General features: G+C 41.1%; 3 protein-coding genes across 5 annotated transcripts; 1 reads left to right on the top strand and 2 right to left on the bottom strand.

The window, feature by feature from the left end:
• The first annotated feature begins 67 nt into the window (after positions 1 to 67).
• Positions 68 to 2,187, top strand: si:dkey-66i24.7 (uncharacterized). Of its 2 annotated transcripts, XM_053514636.1 has the most exons (3): positions 89 to 160; positions 258 to 352; positions 1,519 to 2,187. In XM_053514636.1, exons 2-3 carry the CDS (start codon positions 259 to 261, stop codon positions 2,175 to 2,177), a joined length of 753 nt encoding a protein of 250 aa, XP_053370611.1. In that variant the 5' UTR covers positions 89 to 160; position 258; the 3' UTR covers positions 2,178 to 2,187. The 2 variants fall into 2 exon arrangements, with proteins under 2 accessions (XP_053370610.1, XP_053370611.1); XM_053514635.1 differs by having other exon boundaries at positions 68 to 352.
• A 1,050-nt stretch (positions 2,188 to 3,237) lies between these two features.
• On the bottom strand, positions 3,238 to 6,656 carry LOC128544791 (uncharacterized). The gene is made up of 4 exons (XM_053515061.1): positions 6,574 to 6,656; positions 5,832 to 6,143; positions 5,423 to 5,663; positions 3,238 to 4,503 (listed from the first exon to the last, which is right to left on the bottom strand). Exons 1-4 carry the CDS (start codon positions 6,589 to 6,591, stop codon positions 3,785 to 3,787), a joined length of 1,290 nt encoding a protein of 429 aa, XP_053371036.1. The 5' UTR covers positions 6,592 to 6,656; the 3' UTR covers positions 3,238 to 3,784.
• A 5,867-nt stretch (positions 6,657 to 12,523) lies between these two features.
• elob (elongin B) lies at positions 12,524 to 17,231 on the bottom strand. 2 transcript variants are annotated; one of them, XM_053514140.1, is made up of 4 exons: positions 17,162 to 17,231; positions 15,408 to 15,542; positions 14,432 to 14,540; positions 12,524 to 13,804 (listed from the first exon to the last, which is right to left on the bottom strand). In XM_053514140.1, exons 1-4 carry the CDS (start codon positions 17,162 to 17,164, stop codon positions 13,692 to 13,694), a joined length of 360 nt encoding a protein of 119 aa, XP_053370115.1. In that variant the 5' UTR covers positions 17,165 to 17,231; the 3' UTR covers positions 12,524 to 13,691. The 2 variants fall into 2 exon arrangements, with proteins under 2 accessions (XP_053370115.1, XP_053370116.1); XM_053514141.1 differs by lacking the exon at positions 17,162 to 17,231 and adding an exon at positions 17,025 to 17,159.
• Positions 17,232 to 18,481: the final 1,250 nt, after the last annotated feature.

Raw genomic sequence — 18,481 nt, 5'->3', positions numbered from 1 at the left:
TAAACAAACATTAGTTGTATTTTTATGTTTTAGGGCGGGTAAAAAGTTCGTAACAATCATTGACTACATTTCCCATAATCCCCTACAGAAACCGCTGAACGGCAGGTCGTTGTTATAATCATCGCCGCTGAAAGTGAAGAGGTCATCGCTAACAGACCAGGTGTTGTTAAACTCCACAGTCTCAGATCAGCATCAACGCGTGGGGCAAGTTTAAAGTAAAATAATAAAATAAAAATTGTAAACATTTTATATGACAGAATGGAGGTAATTGAGTCGATAGTCACCGACAGCATCGAGGTGGAAAATACAACCAGCACAGTTTCAACGCTGGACACCGATAAGTCCAAAACAGGTAACTGAACATGGCGGAATCACAAACCACCGCATTACGTCCTGGATATGTGCACTATGTAGGGTGTGACGTCATGACTACCAAGCCATGTGAAGTGCACTAAGTGTGTTTCAGAACGCAGGATTGGAATTAAACCCTGCGTGGAGTTTAAAAAGGAAAAATGTCCACAAAATGATTTTTTATTATTATTATTATTATTAATAATAATAATCCAAAATAGAGAAAAAGGTTATAAACATCATATTTAATTAACTGTAAATGTAAAGATATGAACTTACTCAGAGTTTTATTTCTATTGAAAATTATTTACCTGACAATTTACAATTTTGATAATTTTTATGCAAAAAAATTATTTCACAGTTTATTTGTGGGAGAACAATATTTTGTAGACCATTAGACATTTTATAGTTAGATATCTTTATTATCCTTATATAATTTTATATATATAATTTGAACTTATTTCCATGTTTATAATGTTCATTTGTATAAAATAAAATGGTATATTGTATCTATAAATATTAAACCCGATAATTAAATTATTTTTATAAAATGTTAATGTTTATGCTGTAAAAAAAATTATTAATTAAATTATTTATTTAGAAAAAAATAAGTTATAAAATTAACAATTATTTTAAATAAAATTAATTTTTGATTGTACCAGCCAATTGAATAGCGTCCCTACTGCGTTAGAATAAAAACTAACTGAATAAAAATAATCTGGTGCATGTTTATCGACAAATATATAACTTATATACACTCTCTTATAGACTTTTATATTGCACATTCTTGATATTAAATATATTTATAAATTTTATATATTTCTATTTTCTTTTATTGTAACTGTAAATTTGTAAATTTAAAATAATTTTTTTCTTAGTGCAATTTTTCTCTACTTTTTATTGCAGTAAAATCTTCTTTCTTTCTCATTGAGGTCACAGACAATCGTATAAACAGTTTACTGCGTATCACACTGTGTACAGTTGTGTAAATGTCAAATAAAAATTTAATTTAAATAAACTAAAACCTCTGTATTGTTTTAGAATTCATAGATTTTTGGTTTGTTCTTCATCATCATCATCACTTTTTAAAGTCTAAAGTGAGGTTTAATAAATAAATATAACATCTAATCTTTATTTAATAAACTAAACTCTGTTTCTTTTCCCCAGAGTTCGTGTGGACGTTACAGGCCACGTGGCACTTGGTGCACGTCCGTCTGGACATGGAGGCGGAGTTCGATCAGCCCGTGTGTAAGAAGAAGAGGCTGTGGGAGAGCGCGGCCGAGCGAGTGACGGCCAGGTTAAGAGCCGAAGGTTACGCCGACGTGCCGGCCCGAGCCTTCGAGTGCGACCTGAAGTGGAGGAACATGTTAGCGACGTACAGGAAGAACGCGGAGCGCGCTAAGCGCCTGGGACTCCACGCCGTGCACTGGGAGTTCTTCAGGGCCATGCACGAGGTTCTCGGCCGCAGCTACGAGGAGGTCGAGGCTCAGCGCAAAACCAAGCTGAGCAACACCAAGCTAGAGATAGCCATGGCAAATAAACGCTACACGCCCATCCTTCCCACGCCCACCCTCACAGCCCCCGCCCCCGCCCCTGCACCTACCCCTGCCCCCACCCGGCCTCCCCAGGACGTTCTGCAACTTTATCTGGAGCTCCAGGAGCGCAAGCTGAACATGTGGGCTCAGCAGAAAGCGCTGGAGGAGAGAAAGATCGAAGCCATCAACAACCTGGCACGTGCCATCAGCAGCCTGGCGCAGGACGCAGCGACCACGCCCAAAAATGACGCCGTCTCAGATGCACTCGCCTCCCTGTCCGCCCAGCATTAAAGACTCACGTGTCTGTAGATCTTTATCCTTTGTGTTTTAATGAGTTGCTCAGGTGTGTGTGTGTGTGTGTGTTTGTCAGAATAAAATAAATTTCAAGAAACAAATATCAACTCGAGTTGTATTTTCTAAAGAGTTAAAAAAATTATAGACTTTGTTCATTTGCAGGCAGGTCCATAAGTATTGGGACAGTGATGGTGTGTATACACAGGGAAAAAAAATTTCCTTCATATTCTCAGTTAGAAAGCTGAGGTCAGAGCATGTGGTCAGCCAGGATACAGCGCCCCCTGGAGGAGACGGGGTTAAGGGTCTCACTTGATGGGTCAACTGGGGCAGTTTGACGATGCTGGGACTTGAACCCACAACCTTCTGATCAATAACCCTAAGTTTTAGCCATTTGAGCAACACTGTCCCTCTTAAACCTGGAGAAATAAAATCACCAATCAACAGACACTTAACTCCTACTTAAACAAGTCTGCATTGTAGAAATACGCAAACTTAATTTACTCCACCCCCTTTCCACTGGTTAAACATGGCTGCTCATTTGCATCTCGGAAATGCTGTCGTTTCTGCTAAAGATTTTAACAAAATATCTAAGTAGTCATGCTAAAACCAAGTTATATCAAGGCTGAGTTGAGTTACTTAGGTGTTTTATGAGGTTTAGAAGTTTAAGATCTCTCTCTCTGTAGCGCTCATCCCGTACAGGGGGGGCGGAGCCTTTCACAGGGGACTCGGGTTGAGAGGTAGGGGACACACGGGACACTATGAGGAATTTGCAATTAAAGCACGATCTGTCCTTGGACGTTGGGAGGAAACCAGAGTACACAGAGGAAACCCACCAAGCACGGGGAGAACATGCAAACTCCATACACACAGACCCATGTGGTCACAGACCCCGAGGTGGGAATTGAACCCAGACCCTGGGGTGGGAGGCAACAGTGCAACCACTGTCTTTTGTACTGTCGTGTGTAAATACTTGGCTTTAAAAATATATATTTTTAGAGACTCGAAAAAAATCAAAAGGATTTTTATTCAGAAAATATTAATAATGAAGGTGAACATTAAACAATCGCATATTAAATATACACTAATGTATAAATACGTCTGATCCCTCTGAATAAATGAGGCGATGCAAACGTCCTGTACACACACAAAAAGTATATCAGTGCTGCTTGTTTATTCATTACTGCAAAGTGATGATGTTCTGATGTTCCTCCACACACACACACACACACACACACACACGACCGTGACGAGGTCGAACTGGAGCACTCAAACAATCTTTATTGATGGTTAAGTTCCTCACTGTTTCACAAAGTCCAGCTAAAAGTACAGAGTCGACACCAAGTCTTAGGCAGCAAGTCAACATTTTGATGTTGATGAAATTGAAGAAGAAGAAAAAAATAAACGGCACTAGTAAGGATTTGATCAAGGTTGACAAAAGACCAAATCGTGTTGTCTAGACGACACGGGTCAGAGCATCATCGTCACTCAGGTTCATTACAGAACTTCGTCTAAAAATCTCCTCCAGTTCAGGAAGCGGTATTGCTATGGAAACCTCCCGAGTGACACCCAGCCCTTACACCTGAACATCGCTGTGATATCTGCTGTTACTCCGCCCCTGACTCCAGAGCGCTGTACAGCAGGTTAGCCACCGCCTTTCTCCATCTGACTCCAGCTTCTTCCTCCTCCCTTCCCTCCTCCTCCTCCTCCTCCTCCTCTTCTGCCCCGGTGTGGTTCCCCTCCTGCCCCTGGGTAACGTACCCGGAGCGGAGCAGTGTGTTCTGCAGGACGCAGCACGTCAGCACCACAGCGTCGGCCCTCTCGCTCCTCCCCGTGTCCAGACGGCGCAGTCTCCCGAAGCGCTCCTTCAGGTCAGACACGGCCTGCTCCAGACGTCCCAGGTGCGTCTCCACTTCACCGTTATAGAGGACCTCCTGCGGGCTGCGTGCGGGACGGAACGGGGTGAGGACGCGCTCAGAGAGAGCGTATCCCGCTCCGGCTAGCAGGCAGGCTCCGGGGGGGAGGAGCTCCGGATGCTGCGCTAATCTCTGACTCAGGGCGTCGCCTCGGTGCCTCTGAGAACCTCGACTGACGCTACAGTGGATGAAACGACCCTCTGCGTCACACACCAGCTCCAGGTTTAACCACGCGTCCGGGTGAGACCGCCTCCTGGGCCGCCTGGAGTCCTGTTTGCTGGCAGAAGGGCGGATTGGGATGCGGGTGTGGCCCAACACGCCCAGGACTTTAGGGAGGCCCTTTTGCTCGAGCTTCTCGTTCCAACCGAGTCGGGTGGAGAAAGGGAGCAGAAGATCGGACGCCTCCTGACCTACAGAGAGGAAGAAATGTACAGGCTTTTAAAACTTTTGTCCACTAGGGGGCAGTGTTTCACAAACAATGAAAAATTCCATATAGATGGAAAAAAAAGCCAGTTTTGTTACACTAAAGAAAAAATAAACACAATTGCTATTAATGTTCTCACACTAATGAAGGAAAGCAGAAACTCGTCTTTTGTGTGTGTGTGTGTGTGTGTGTGTGTGTGATCTTTTCACTCAAGGTGGATTCAGAACAATATTTCTCATCGTGGCGTTCCTGAGCAGGCAAACGAACGCCAATCAGCCGCAGCGAATACAGGACCATCCGCCACGCTGAATAGATTAATCGCATCGATTCTTTTTAACTTTAAACATCTGAAGCAGTTTAAAGAAATCCAGCAGGTAACAGTACAACTCGATTACAAGTAAAGGAGCGTCGCTGCGTTTAAGATAAATCTGTAATCCTGATAAAACGGCAGTATTACTAATAGTTTATTGTTAAACTAACCTTAAGTTGGTGTTGAGGAATTCCAAACTGTTTGTTTTAGCCAGCAGCAACAAGTACTGCTTCTCATCAGTAAGATTTTTACCCATAAACACCTTCTTCTGATCATTTTCTCCTCTCGGAGCTCTCTCATACCTTCAGAGTGTGATTAAACTACCCAACTACTACCGCAACGACGAGGCAATGACGCCTTTAAAAATCTTTCCCAGGGGTGCCAATACTTCTGGAACTGGCAGTCGTTGTGCGACAGGATCATATTCACTACATTACTAGCGACATAGAGTGTAACCCTACACAACACCTTTGAGCTCACATCCTCACTGCGCTGTAGTTAAACCCCATTAACACTGTGTGAGGGTGTTTAGGGGGTGTAGGGGGTGTGTATTGGGGGGGGGGGGGGGGGTGTAGGAGTGTGTGGACACACACACCAGAGGGCCAGCGGATGATCTGAGCTTGCAGAGCGCTGACTCTGTGGCAGAAGGAGAAGAAGATGCGGTGGACGTTCCCTTTCTCCAGGTGGAAGGTGGAGGACACGGAGCGGTAGCTGAGACGAGACGAGAGCAGAGTGAGGGACAGGGAGACCGTGTGGGACAAAGACAAGCGTGCTCTCCCTGCCACACGGCTCTGACTGTGGCTCCACTTCAGCTTCTGTAGGAGAGACATGATGCACTGAGACAGACAGACAGACAGACAGATGATGTTAGTCAGTGTATATTTTGCCCACTATCAGCGCTGTAGAATGAAAAACATTTTTATCAAAAAAAAAAAACATAAGCCACAGTCTCAATTAAATCAGGGGAGGAGCTAAGCAGCACCACCACTTCCTCCGAGACGGACCTGGACTGCAGGGTTCTCCTCTATCTCACTGTTCTGGTGGTTCTCTGAAGCGGGTTCTCCCGATGTCTGCCCTGCTGGAGCGGGCGTCTGAGACGGCACAGTGTGTGGCATCATCGTCTCGTCCTGTGTGAACACACACTCGCTCCGCCCCTGCACGCCGGACATCAGCTCCGCCTCCAGGATGTCCTCCACAGCCTGGTCCAGACGCTGCTCCAGCTCCCGGTGGGACAGAGGCTCCCAGTCCGACTGCAGCAGGTCCATCACCAGACGACCCGCCGCAGCTGCAGCTGCCCGTCTGCCGGCCGTCTGCGCCTGGGATTTACCCACACACACACACACACACATATATATATATATATATATAAATAACATTAAATACACTTCTGCGACTATTATTTTTCTTGATGTAACAGTGTTTATAATCAGTGTTTGATGCCTTCAGATGTTAAGTTTAGGAGGTTTAGGAGGAACCGCACAGCACAGGTCATGAGTTTTAATTAAAACAATAATATTTATTAAAACAGAAAATAACTTGAGTGTTTATTTATTTTCTAAAGTCTGGAGCAGTAAAGTCACAGTGCATGAGATTAAACCCCATAAACACCTCGACATGAAGAGTTTGTTTATGCTAACAGTGTGCTATGCTAACAGTGTGCTGGTTAACTGTCTGTCTGTAACTCGCTGACTAGTCAGACTCTCTGGTGCACGTGCTCAGTCTTTAACTCCTTCCGGTTTCACTCACCGGGTCACCTGAGGTCATCTCTCAGTCCGGACGGTCGGCTAAACCCACAGTGCCGCGCATGCCGCGTGGGGGCGGGGTTACACCTGGTAGGCGTGGTCACATGGGGTACAATAAGCGTAACGATTGGTTAAAGCGCAGAAAACACGCGAGTGACGTCATTTATAAGCGCCACAGCAAATAATTGTCGATGTACAAAAAATAACACGAAATATTTAAGCGGAACAAATATTTAAATTATTTAAATGATATAAAATATGATAATATATACCGCTGTGCTTAAAACTATTCATAACTTTGGTATTTATTTTAGTGTTTTTATAGTTGTCTCCTGTGATGAGAGTTTTATAATACATTCATATATTTAATGTGTGACAATTGAAGAAATAATAATAATTTAATAACAATAAATAGAAATAATAAATAACTGGTGATATTTCATGAAATATGACTATTTATGGATTTTTATTGACAAATATTCCAAAATCTCCATGTGCAGAATTGTTCATACCCTTTATATTACAATGTTTTAATAATCAATAGAAAAGCCTTTGTTCTTCATGATGGCCTGCGAACGCTGCTTGTTGGTCTTCACGAGAGTTCCACTGGTCTGCTGCGGTCTGCTTCCCCACTCTGACTTGTCCAGTCTAGAACATTAATGTTGTTTTGATGTATGTCTCCCATTACGTATTAACCTCTGGCAGGTTGAGCTCGTGTGCTGACGCCACCAGATTTTCATCAAGAATCTTAAACGTCCTCCTTTATCACAATACCATCTATCTTAAATAGGTTACGTGTAGAGTAGCCTCCCCATAGCATGATGTGACCTTCGCCATGCTTGACTTTTGGGATTCTTCACCACCTGGTTAAGGGGGTCTATTAGAGCTTCGGTGGTGATACAGGGGTTGTTAAACATCTTGAACTTCTTGATGATACTCTGTATGGTTGATAAAGGGACGTTCAGTTCTTTTAAACTGCATTGACAACACGCATATGAAGACTCTAAGCTCTTTCTTCTTGGCCATAGTGACAGTGACTAAGAATAATGAAAGTTTTGCCCCCTTAATTATACTTAACCGAGCAGGTTACCATTTCACATTAGTAGGTCTCTATTGATTACACCTAAATTGATTAAATTGTTTATAGATTGCATGTACTGGAATGTGAAACTACATGCACTTTCACAAAAAAAGGATTTTTTTTCTAAGGTTGGGAATAGGGTATGATTAATTATAAACAGGCTCAAAAGAGAATCTCTGGCCATATCAATTGGTATAAAAATGAAGTTTAGCTAACACATATGTGGGGTTGTGCAAAGCAACTTATACTGAATACAACGCAAGTTTCGCCAAAGTAGTTTTCATAAATTAAAAAACTTAAAAAGTATTGATTTCTCCAAGGGGTATGAATAATTTTGATCACAACTGTATAATATATATATGACATTATTAATATTATATATTAATATAGTATACCTCAGACCATTTTTCTTTTCCTGGAGTGTATATATACACACACCAATCAGCCATAACATTATGACCACCAGTCTAATATTATAATATTCTATCTAATATTAACCTTTTTTACCAATTTGTTCTATACTAGCGCTTCTATTGGATCGGACTACATGGGCCCGCCTTCTCTCCCCGTGTGCGTCAGTAAGCCTTGGCCAACCATGACCCTGCCAGCAGTTTACTGGTTTTCATTGGATCACTTACAGTATGTCCTAACCACTGCAGCCTGGGAACATTCCACCAGAGCCGCAGTTTTGGAGATGCTCTGATCCAATCCTCCAACCATCACGAGATATTGAAAATGTAGCTGCTGTGAAACGGGCCAGATTGTGATGGCCAGACGAGAGGGTCACAGCTCCTGTCAGGACACAAAAAAAGTGATTCAAGGATGGAAAACTGGTGAACTGGTAACAGGGTCATGGGTGTCCAAGGCTGACTGATGCAGATCGGAGTGAAGGCAGGAACATGTAGTCCGATCCAAAAAAAAGCACTGCTGTAGCTCAGACTGAGAAAAATGTTAATGCTGGTTGTTATAGAAATGTGTCAGAACTGTTATGGTGGCAAAAGAGAGGACCTACTTAATATTAGGTGGCTAATCAGTCTATATACACACAGGTGCATCTCAAGAAATTAGAATATGATCAAAACATTGGTTTATTTCAGTAATTCAATTCAAAACGTAAAACTTATTATATAGATTTACTACACACAGACTGATATATCTTAAGTGTTTATTTCATTTAACAACATCAGAGACGTTTAACCTAGGATAAAGACAAAAATAACTGGACCTTTGCTCAGGGGGCCAAAGTCCCCTTTTCATATTTTTTTGCATTTCATTTGGCAAATCAAGTTCCTGGAGTCTGGAGAATGAACTTTGGGATGAATTAAAGCAGAGACTGCGAGCCATCATCACAAATGCACTTCTGGAAGAACGGTCAAAAAATCCCATAAACACACTCCTAAACCTTGTGGAAAACCTTCACAGAAGAGTTGAAGCTGTTATAGCTGTAAAAGGCCAACATTATATTAAACCCTACTGATTAGGAATTGGATGTTACTCAAGTTTATATGCATGTGAAGGCACGCGAGCGAACACTTTAGTCAATATAGTGTACCTACAGTATAAATACCTATACATGCCGATATATACCTATACACACCTACAGTGATCAAAATTAGAGAACAATATAAACACTTGAAACATTTTTTTTTTAATAATTTAATCTACAGTGCTCAACATTTAAAGGTATTTTTGTGGAGGCTATAACATGCTAATAGAACAAAATATTTTACAAAATAACCAAGGCACTTATATTAAAATAAATTAAATAAAAAAATAAAATAAAAAACTGAGAAAGTTTACACCTAAAATTTCTAAAATGTTACAACAGTTAACAATTATTCATAAGTGTACAGGCCCTTACTCTGAATGACTTCAGCACGTCTCTCTCACCACTCTGGGGTGATGTTGGTCCACTCTTCTTACAGTCTCTTCCACAGTTCAGTGATGGTAGTCGGTTACTTGGCCATAACTTTGTCAGTAATGATCTTCCAGAGGTTTTCTGTTGGGTTTAGATCAGGACTCTGGGCCGGCTATTTCATTATTTCAATGTTTTCAGCTTCAAGGAACCGCTTTACCTATTTTGCTGTGTGGCAGGGGGCGGGGTTGTGCATGATAATTGCTGGCTGATTGGGTGATGACACAGAAAAGGAAACGCAAGTTGTCCAAAAAGGATATGAAACATTTAGACTACTACTGGCAAGTAGCTGTTTAAGACGCTGCAGAAAACCTCCCCACACCATGACAATCCCCCCCCCCCCCTCCACTGACTTCTGTACACACTTTGGGTTCAGTCTTTCCCCAGTTTGTCAATAAACAATGTTTTCAATCAGACCCAAATAAATTAAACTTTCATCTTTCATCACTAAAGTGAACTTTGGACCAGTTCTCCTCCGTCCACACAACACACTCCTCTAGACTTTTGATTCTTTCTGATAATGAGAAGTCTGATCACTGGAGAGTGGGCTTTTAGTCCAAATTACCTTAAACTGTATGACGAGACAAATCCTTCTTCTGTTCCGAGCTGCAGTGTTGAACCATTTGTCCATATTCCACATTATCTTGTCCTCTCTTGTATTTGTTTTTTTTGTTCTTCTTGGGGACTTGAATGAGTTTGCGACGTAAAGATGAAATATTTTAAAAATCACAGATTTGGAAGGACCACATTCTCTCGCTATGGCTGAAAGGTTCATCTATTTTGCCTTTATCTGGACAACCTGTGCCTGAAGCTTTTAGTCACTTTAGGACAGCTCTGCAACGTCAGTGAAAACTGGAAAAGTTCACTGCCAGTTAAAGAGGGTTGAAGAGGTTTAAAAGTTAAAGAGGGTTTGTCAGATAATTAAAAAAATTAGCACCAGGTGCCAGATTACACAGATAACTGGAAGGATCTCAAAGTGTGCTCTAATTTTGATCAGTGTTCTTTTTCAAATCCCATTGTGTTTTTTTGAAAAACTTTAAAATATTTGTACCTCATGATATACCGGTGAAACTCGAAAAATTTGAATATCGTACAAAAGTACATTTATTTTAATAATGCAACTTAAAAGGTGAAACTAATATATGAGAGACTCATTACATGCAAAGCAAGATAGGTCAAGCCGTGATTTGTCATAATTGAGATGATTATGGCTTACAGCTCATGAAAACCCCAAATCCACAATCTCAGAACATTAGAATATTGTGAAAAGGTTCAATATTCTAGGCTCAAAGTGTCCAATTTTAATCAGCTAATTAAGCCATAACATCTGCAGAGGGTTCCTGAGCCTTTAAATGGTCTCTCAGTCTGGTTCAGTAGGAAGCACAATCATGGGGAAGACTGCTGACCTGACAGTTGTGCAGAAATCCATATCCAGACGGATCCTGGACATGGGCTTTAAATGTGTTCCACAGTCCTCTTTTCTGATGAGAGCAACTTTTGCATCTCATTTAGAAACAAAGGACCCGGAGTCTGGAGAAGAATGGAGAGGCACACACTGCAAGATGCTGGAAGTGCAGCGTGAAGTTTCCACAGTCTGTGTTGATTTGGGGAACCATGTCATCTGATGGTGTTGGTCCTCTGTGCTTCATTAAGTTCAGGGTGAATGCAGCCATCTACCAGGAGATTTTGAAGCACTTCATGCTCCCTTCCGCAGACGAGCTTTATGGGGATGCTGACTTCACTTTTCAGCAGGACTTGGCACCTGCCCACACTGCCAAAAGCACCAAAACCTGGTTCAATGACCGTGGGATTACTGTGCTTGATTGGCCAACAAACTTGCCTGACCTGAACCCCATAGAGAATCCATCGAGCATTGCCAAGAGAAAGATGAGAGACATAAAACCGAACAATGCAGAAAAGCCGAAGGCCACTATTGAAGCATCCTGGTCTTCCATAACACCTCAGCAGTGCCACAGGCTGATAGCATTCATGCCACGCCGCATTGAGGCAGTAGCTGCTGCAAAAGGGCCCCAAACCCCTTGTTTTATTGATTGCATGTAATATTCTAAATTTCTGAGATTGTGGATTTGGAGTTTATGAGAAATATGATATTAAAATTTACGAGTTTTATCTGTATGCTTAAAAAGACGTGAAATAGGCCTCCGAGTGGCGCAGTGGAAAAGCGTTCACACTATCATCCGGAGCTCGCTGGTTCGATTCCTGGGTGATGCTGTAACCTCTCACAGCCGGAGGTCTAGAGAGAGCTGATTGGCCGAGCTCTCTCAGCGGGGAGGGATGAGAGGTACTGAGTGCTCCCACATTAATTACGGCCCTACAATTAGGTGCATCAGTGAGCCCTGTTGTGTGACTTCGCCCCCAACACTGTGTGAGTAAGCAGTTCGAAAAGATGCGGTCGGCTGGCGTCATGTGGTTCAGAGTTTAAGCACCCCTTGATAAATTTGATTTGTTTATTTTAACTGAAAACATGTTATAACAGTCTCATTTGAAAAAAAAAAAGCAGAATATTTTCAGCAAACATTGATGCATAGTTTAATGTTCGCTGAAAATAGTTCACACCAATATATATCTAAACACACCTAGATATACACACACCTGTACACACATCTCCATACCTATACACACCAACACATACCTGAAGGCTATTCCAGGAGAATTGGGCCACATTGTGGGGTGCCAGTCCATCACGAGACTCACACACACACACACACACACACACTATGGACAATTTAGGAACGACAATTAGACTAACCGATATGTCTTTGGACTGTGGAAGGAAACCCACCAAGCAGGGGAAGAACATGCAAACTCCACATACACAGAACCCCAAGACCTTCTGTCCAGGTGTCTTCCAAACACCTGGACATTATACATCTTTATAAATAACCGAGGAGGACAGAGTCGTAGACATGGACAGATCACACTGCTGCAATTTGTTCATCAGGTCTTTTTTGCTTTTTTTATTTGAACTGAAAAAGCGATGTGAGGAACAAGTCTCAGCACTGAGAGAGAGAGAGAGAGAGAGAGAGAGAGGGGGGGGGGCGAGAGAGAAAGAGAGAGGAGTTTGTTGAGTTCTTTCTCACATGAAACAGTTTTTGTTTGTTTGGGGTGAACATATCAGCACTGGATCAAACTCAAACAGAGACGCCTTGTTCTTCACGGGATTGCAAAAGATCACACGCCATTTTGTCACATGCGCTCGCGCACACACACACACACACACACACACACCCCAAACATGCCCACTTACACTTCCCCTTTGGTTTAAATACAAAAAATAAGGGAAATGAATACAAGGAATTTTTTTCTTAAACTAACACTGCATAAATTACACACAAAAAAACAATATGATCAGCTGTCACAAACACACACACACACACACACACACACACACACAGCAAGGAAAAAGGGCGGGGGGGGGACAACACATTAATACTAAATGTTGTTATGAGATGACCTGCACGTCACACGCCCTCTGTGGTGTACGAAGCGTACGTGCAGCTCCGAGAGACGTGCGTTCACGCCTGGCGTGATTTTCCCGCGCTCCGACACGCACGTGCTCAGACTCAGCTCCGAGATTATTAAGCCCTTCAGGAGTCGGCTCACGTGTGCCTCGAACTCGGCTCTTAAACCCCCCGCGCTCCGGGGCAACGTAACCAGAACATGACTCATACTATTAATGATGATTAACAATCACACAGCATGTACTGTTAATACAGCGCGTAGTCACACACTCTCTCACACACACACACACACACACTAATATTCCACATGATGTGGAACATGAATTAAATAAGAAGTAATGGTTTTTGTTAAATTTGTCATTTGCCCACCACCTCTTTACACACACACACACACACACACACACACACGTCCCAGGCTGTAGGAGGTGGAGGTTTGAAATCTGTGTTTAAACACACCGTGTGTCAGAAGGTGTGAGCGCCGATGTCTAGATTCCAACGTTGTTTGTTTTTTTTTTTTTTTTTAGCCAAAGTCACATCACACAGGACCATACACACACACACACACACACACACACTCTCTCTCACACACACACACACCCCGGATCCCCCTCTAACACACAGACACAGCTGGATCCGGGCGTGTCTCACTGCACAGCCTGCTCGTTGGCCGTGCTGCCCGAGTCCTGGGGCTTCATCACGTCCGGCAGCTCGGGGGGGCTGGAGAAGGCGTCCACACGCAGCGGCTCGAACGTGTCGTCTGAGGACACACACACACACACACATTAAAACAAGGTGGAATCTTTTCCAGTTTGAGGTTTCCTTCTAACCTTCCTGTACAGATCACACAGAAATTCATATTTGAACTTGATGTTAAATGTTTTGGGACACCCTGTACACGGCAAATGCTTCACGGAACGCTTCACCTGAACGATGGAATTTGGCTGCGTGAGAAAGTCTCTGACCAATCATTACTCAGTTTGTTGGAGCACCACAGATGCTTGGTTTCAGCTCTTTACAATAAAAAGGATAAAAAGGCCAAAGACAGAGTACAAGAATAAAAAGTGTGTGTGTGTGTGTGCGTGTGAGAGATAGCGGTGTGTTTATACCCTTCTGTCCTGATTCAGTTTTTATTTATTTGGTGTTTAACTCCTGCACTGTGATCACACTGAGGATGAGGACGAGGGACAGAACTGCGCTTGGTGTGGAACCCGTTTCTCCGCAGTGTGAATTTTCGAACCCGCATCGCGTTTAATGTGCGTATCTGTGGTGTGTTTAACTCACATTGCTCAATGAACACTAATGATAAAGATAAGAGCTGAGGACAAGGGGGCGTGTCCTGAATTTTCATGCGAGGCGGTTGGAGACGTGAGAGACGTGAACTGACCGCTGATACGGAAGGCCAGACCCACTGTAGCTGGAGCCTGAGGCCTCGCCGTCTGGTTCGTGAAGCCGCAGTCTCCCAGAGTCTTACTGTCCTCTAACAACATGTCGTCCTGCAGAGAGAGACAAACAGAGAGAGAGAGAAGAAGAGAGAGGAGAGTGAGAGGGAAAGAGAGAGAAATAAGATAAAAATGTATGTTAGCAATTAAATCATTGACATCAGACACAAATGAACAAAGAACAATTAAAAAAGGCATCAAAGTAATATGAAGAAACTGAATAAAGCTTTAAAGAGATGAAAAGATAAATTAACTAAATGCGAACAAGTTTATCCACAGAACTGATACAAATCTTTCTCTCTCTCTCTCACACACACACACACACACACACACACACAGTGTAGAGCAGGTCAGTGTGACAGACCAATGCGGCACAGAGACATTAAACGTCCCATTTATTTTAGCTGTAAGGTAAAGTTAAATATTAGTATTTTTGCTGTTTCCCATCAAGCTCTCATGAAGACCAAACCTGAGCTCTGCTGCAGAGGAGAAGTTCATTTAGAGTCACAAGCCTCAGAAATCACCAATTAACAACCAGCAGCTCAGATTAGAGCCGTTATGAAGCTTTACAGAGCAGAAGGAGCAGATATACATCTCAATATCAACTGATTAAAGGAGATTATTGTGTGTTTTGTATAAACGCATTTAGTATTGTTTTACAGTGTAGAGAGAAATAAACATCAAGAATGACCATGATGTTAGAAGGGGTGTACAAACTTTTGACTGGTGTTTATATTTACAAAATTCTCCAGTTAGTCGTTGATTTGGTCCACGTTCACACATCTTAATTTTAAGACGGAAGTGTGGAAGAAGAAGAAGAAGAAGCCGGAGATGCGATGCTACCGAATGGACCGATCACAGTGTCAGTTTGAGGAGAGTCTCTCTCACACACACTCTCACACACACACAGTTTTTTTTCACCTTGTAGAGCCTCTGCTCCTCGGGCGCCCTCTTCAGGATGCCCTCGACGATGCGCTTCAGCTCGTAGACGGTGGTCGACTCCTTGGCGTCTGTGAAGATGGTCGTCTTGTGACGTCGGATCATTAGAAACACGTCCTGGCAGGGGAAACAGAAAGCAGACGATCTGATCGGTGTGTCACGTCACTTCTAATCCACACTCCAGGTGCACGTGACTCACACACGTGAACAGCGACATCACTTTTAATCTGAATTATTTACACTGATATTACATGTTGTACTTCGTTGAACATGTTTATAAATGTGTTAATTAATAATCTTGGACAACGCAGAAGAACCATCGTTAATAAGCTGTTACTATAGAAACGCTAACATATTAAAAGGTGATATAGAACACATCACTGGTGTGAGAGTACACTGTGTAGAGTAAGAGTTGTTTCCCTTCATGGCCAGAATGGTGGTCTGGGAGCAGCAGCTTGCTGGCGCCACCCATTGTCACAAAAGAGTATTGCACTATATACATAGCACTAGCTAGACCAATAAATCTAAATAAATAAAAATATGTCTAGATTTTACATTATTGTAAGTCAGGGACTGTTTTTATGAGTTATTTAACATGAATGTCTATTAAACGTAACGTATAAGTTGTACAGTGGTACCTCGGCATACGAACACACCGCCTCACAAATGTCCGGCTGAAACTTTTCAAGAAATTCACCTCAGGATGCGACACATTTTTCAGCATACGAGTGAACAAACTAAACCGAACGCCGGCTAATCCAAGAGAAAAGTTTACTTTTTACGTGTTTTTTTTTTTGTTTTTGCAAGATTTAATGAAGGCACCATGGGTCCTAAAAATTGTATAAAATATGGTAACAAGAAGAAAAGAGAGCTGCTTTCAGTTCAGTTTTTAAAGCAGCCGGTGCTAGGAGCAATCATAAATTAAGGTTAAATGTCTATTTATTTTATATTTTACTTCATCTACATGTCTTTTCTAAATGTTTTGATTGATTTTGAGTAAAAAATATGATTATAGTGTAGGAAATTGGTAATAATGGTAATAGTTTTGGGTGGTTGGCACGGATTAAACTCGTACTCCAAGGCATACGCCAGTCATGAAAATGCAGCGCTGTTACAAGATAATCAACGTTCCGCTTTAACGGTTAAATTGGTATTTGTTTGTATGAAGTAAACAAAAAAAAAAAAACTCACATTAACTCATTAAATTATATTAAACCGGTGTGATGTACAGGATTAACAGATTAGTCTAGCCGTGGTCACGTAAACTTTACACGTAGGCCACGCCCATCACTTCACTGTGACGTCACAATGCACACTGAACAGTCCATCATCTCGGCTATGCTAGGCTACGCTAAGCTAATTAGCTTACCTATCACAGCGTTGTGACAATAAACAAAATATTAGTTAGTTACCTCAGATAGTTTTCACATTTAATGCTTTATCTTTAATGGAATCTCTTACGAAAATGTTAAAAATGTTTTTTTTCCGTGACAATAACAAAAACATGTCGGCTAGTCAGCTCAAACTAGCTAGCTAACGTTAGCCTGCTAAAAATACAGCCGCAGAGAGATTCTGCACCGTCAGCGGTTTTTTCCTCACCATGTCGTAAACCCTGGAGTTTATTGTTCCTGTGAGAGATTTAATCTTAAACACGATTCGAGAGTAAAACCAGCCGAGAGTCAGAGTGTGAGGATAAAAACTCCCACAGCTCGTCCCGCTAACATTAATCCTCTCACCATTTCTCTGCCGGCGGCTCAGGCTTCCTCTTTCCCACAATGCACCGCGGACAGCACAACAGGCGCGCGGGCACCGCTCCAGCTCGCGCCTCTGATCCCTCCCTACGCGCACTACACGCAGTACACTCGTGCAGCCGTTACAGTGCACCTCATAGTGCACTTTGTTAAAGATATAGTGTGATTTGCAACGCGGCCCAAATGGAGCCTTAAATTCAATCTGCTTTCAATCTCAATTTCTTCTGATGTGACTTTATTGTATTGTATTGTTTATTTACTCTTGAAACGTTATTAAGGAAGATAAATTATATTTAAACGCTTAAAATGAATTACATTTTAACCCAAAATCATCCTGAGGATTTAACGAAATCTTAAGATTACACTCAAAAATAACAGATGTAATGATTATAATATTATATAATGTCACTTATTTATACAGTCATTTATTACTTGTATTTTTTTTAATGTTTATTTAAATTAATGATAAAATTTCACTTCACTTAAACTTATTATTATTGCTATTATTATTATTATTATTATTATTATTATTATTATTATTATTATTCATTTTCTTCAGTTATTTTTATTATTACTTTTGCTGTAAATAACTAAATATTTCTTTATTTTGTAAGTGTTGAGTGTGGTGTGTTTATTTGTTTATTTGTATGTATGTTTAGTTAGAGGCATAGAGCTTTGGCTTTAAAAACATCAACAAAGTACGAAAAAAATTAATTAATTTATTTAAATAAATTACTAAATGAATTAATTAATACAAAAAATACATTAATAGAATTTAACAAAATGTTATTATAATAATTATAATACTAAATATTGTAATTAAGTAATTAGAAATATTAATAGATTAATAATACAATTGATTTTTTAAGTTATTAATAAACATTTTTTATGTTTATGTGCAAATTTTAAAATTTTAATAATTAATTTTTTATAAAATATTCTGTATGCAAACTGAATCATTCCTTTTCTAGATTAAATTAAAGAATCTACTTATATATTTTTGGCATTTAATAATACTTTAAAATAAAAAATATGCGAAATATTCTTTTTTATTTTACAAAAAGAAACTATTCCAAGTGCATGCTGTAATGATATGATTACATATTATAAAATATAAATTTTGCACCAATCATCAGTAATCATCATAATTGTTTGTGAGAACATACAGAAAGAGAGCAAATAAAACACAGCTCTTTAGGTTTTTCCTTTTTATTATTATTATTATTATTTTGTGTGTGTGTGTGTGTGCCCTGCAATGGATTGGCACCCTGTCCAGGGTGTACCCCGCCTCGTGCCCTAAGCCTC

The sequence above is a fragment of the Clarias gariepinus genome, chromosome 16, assembly GCF_024256425.1.
Source record: "Clarias gariepinus isolate MV-2021 ecotype Netherlands chromosome 16, CGAR_prim_01v2, whole genome shotgun sequence".
Lineage (NCBI taxonomy): Eukaryota > Metazoa > Chordata > Actinopteri > Siluriformes > Clariidae > Clarias > Clarias gariepinus.
This window is presented reverse-complemented; position numbering and strand designations above follow the sequence as displayed.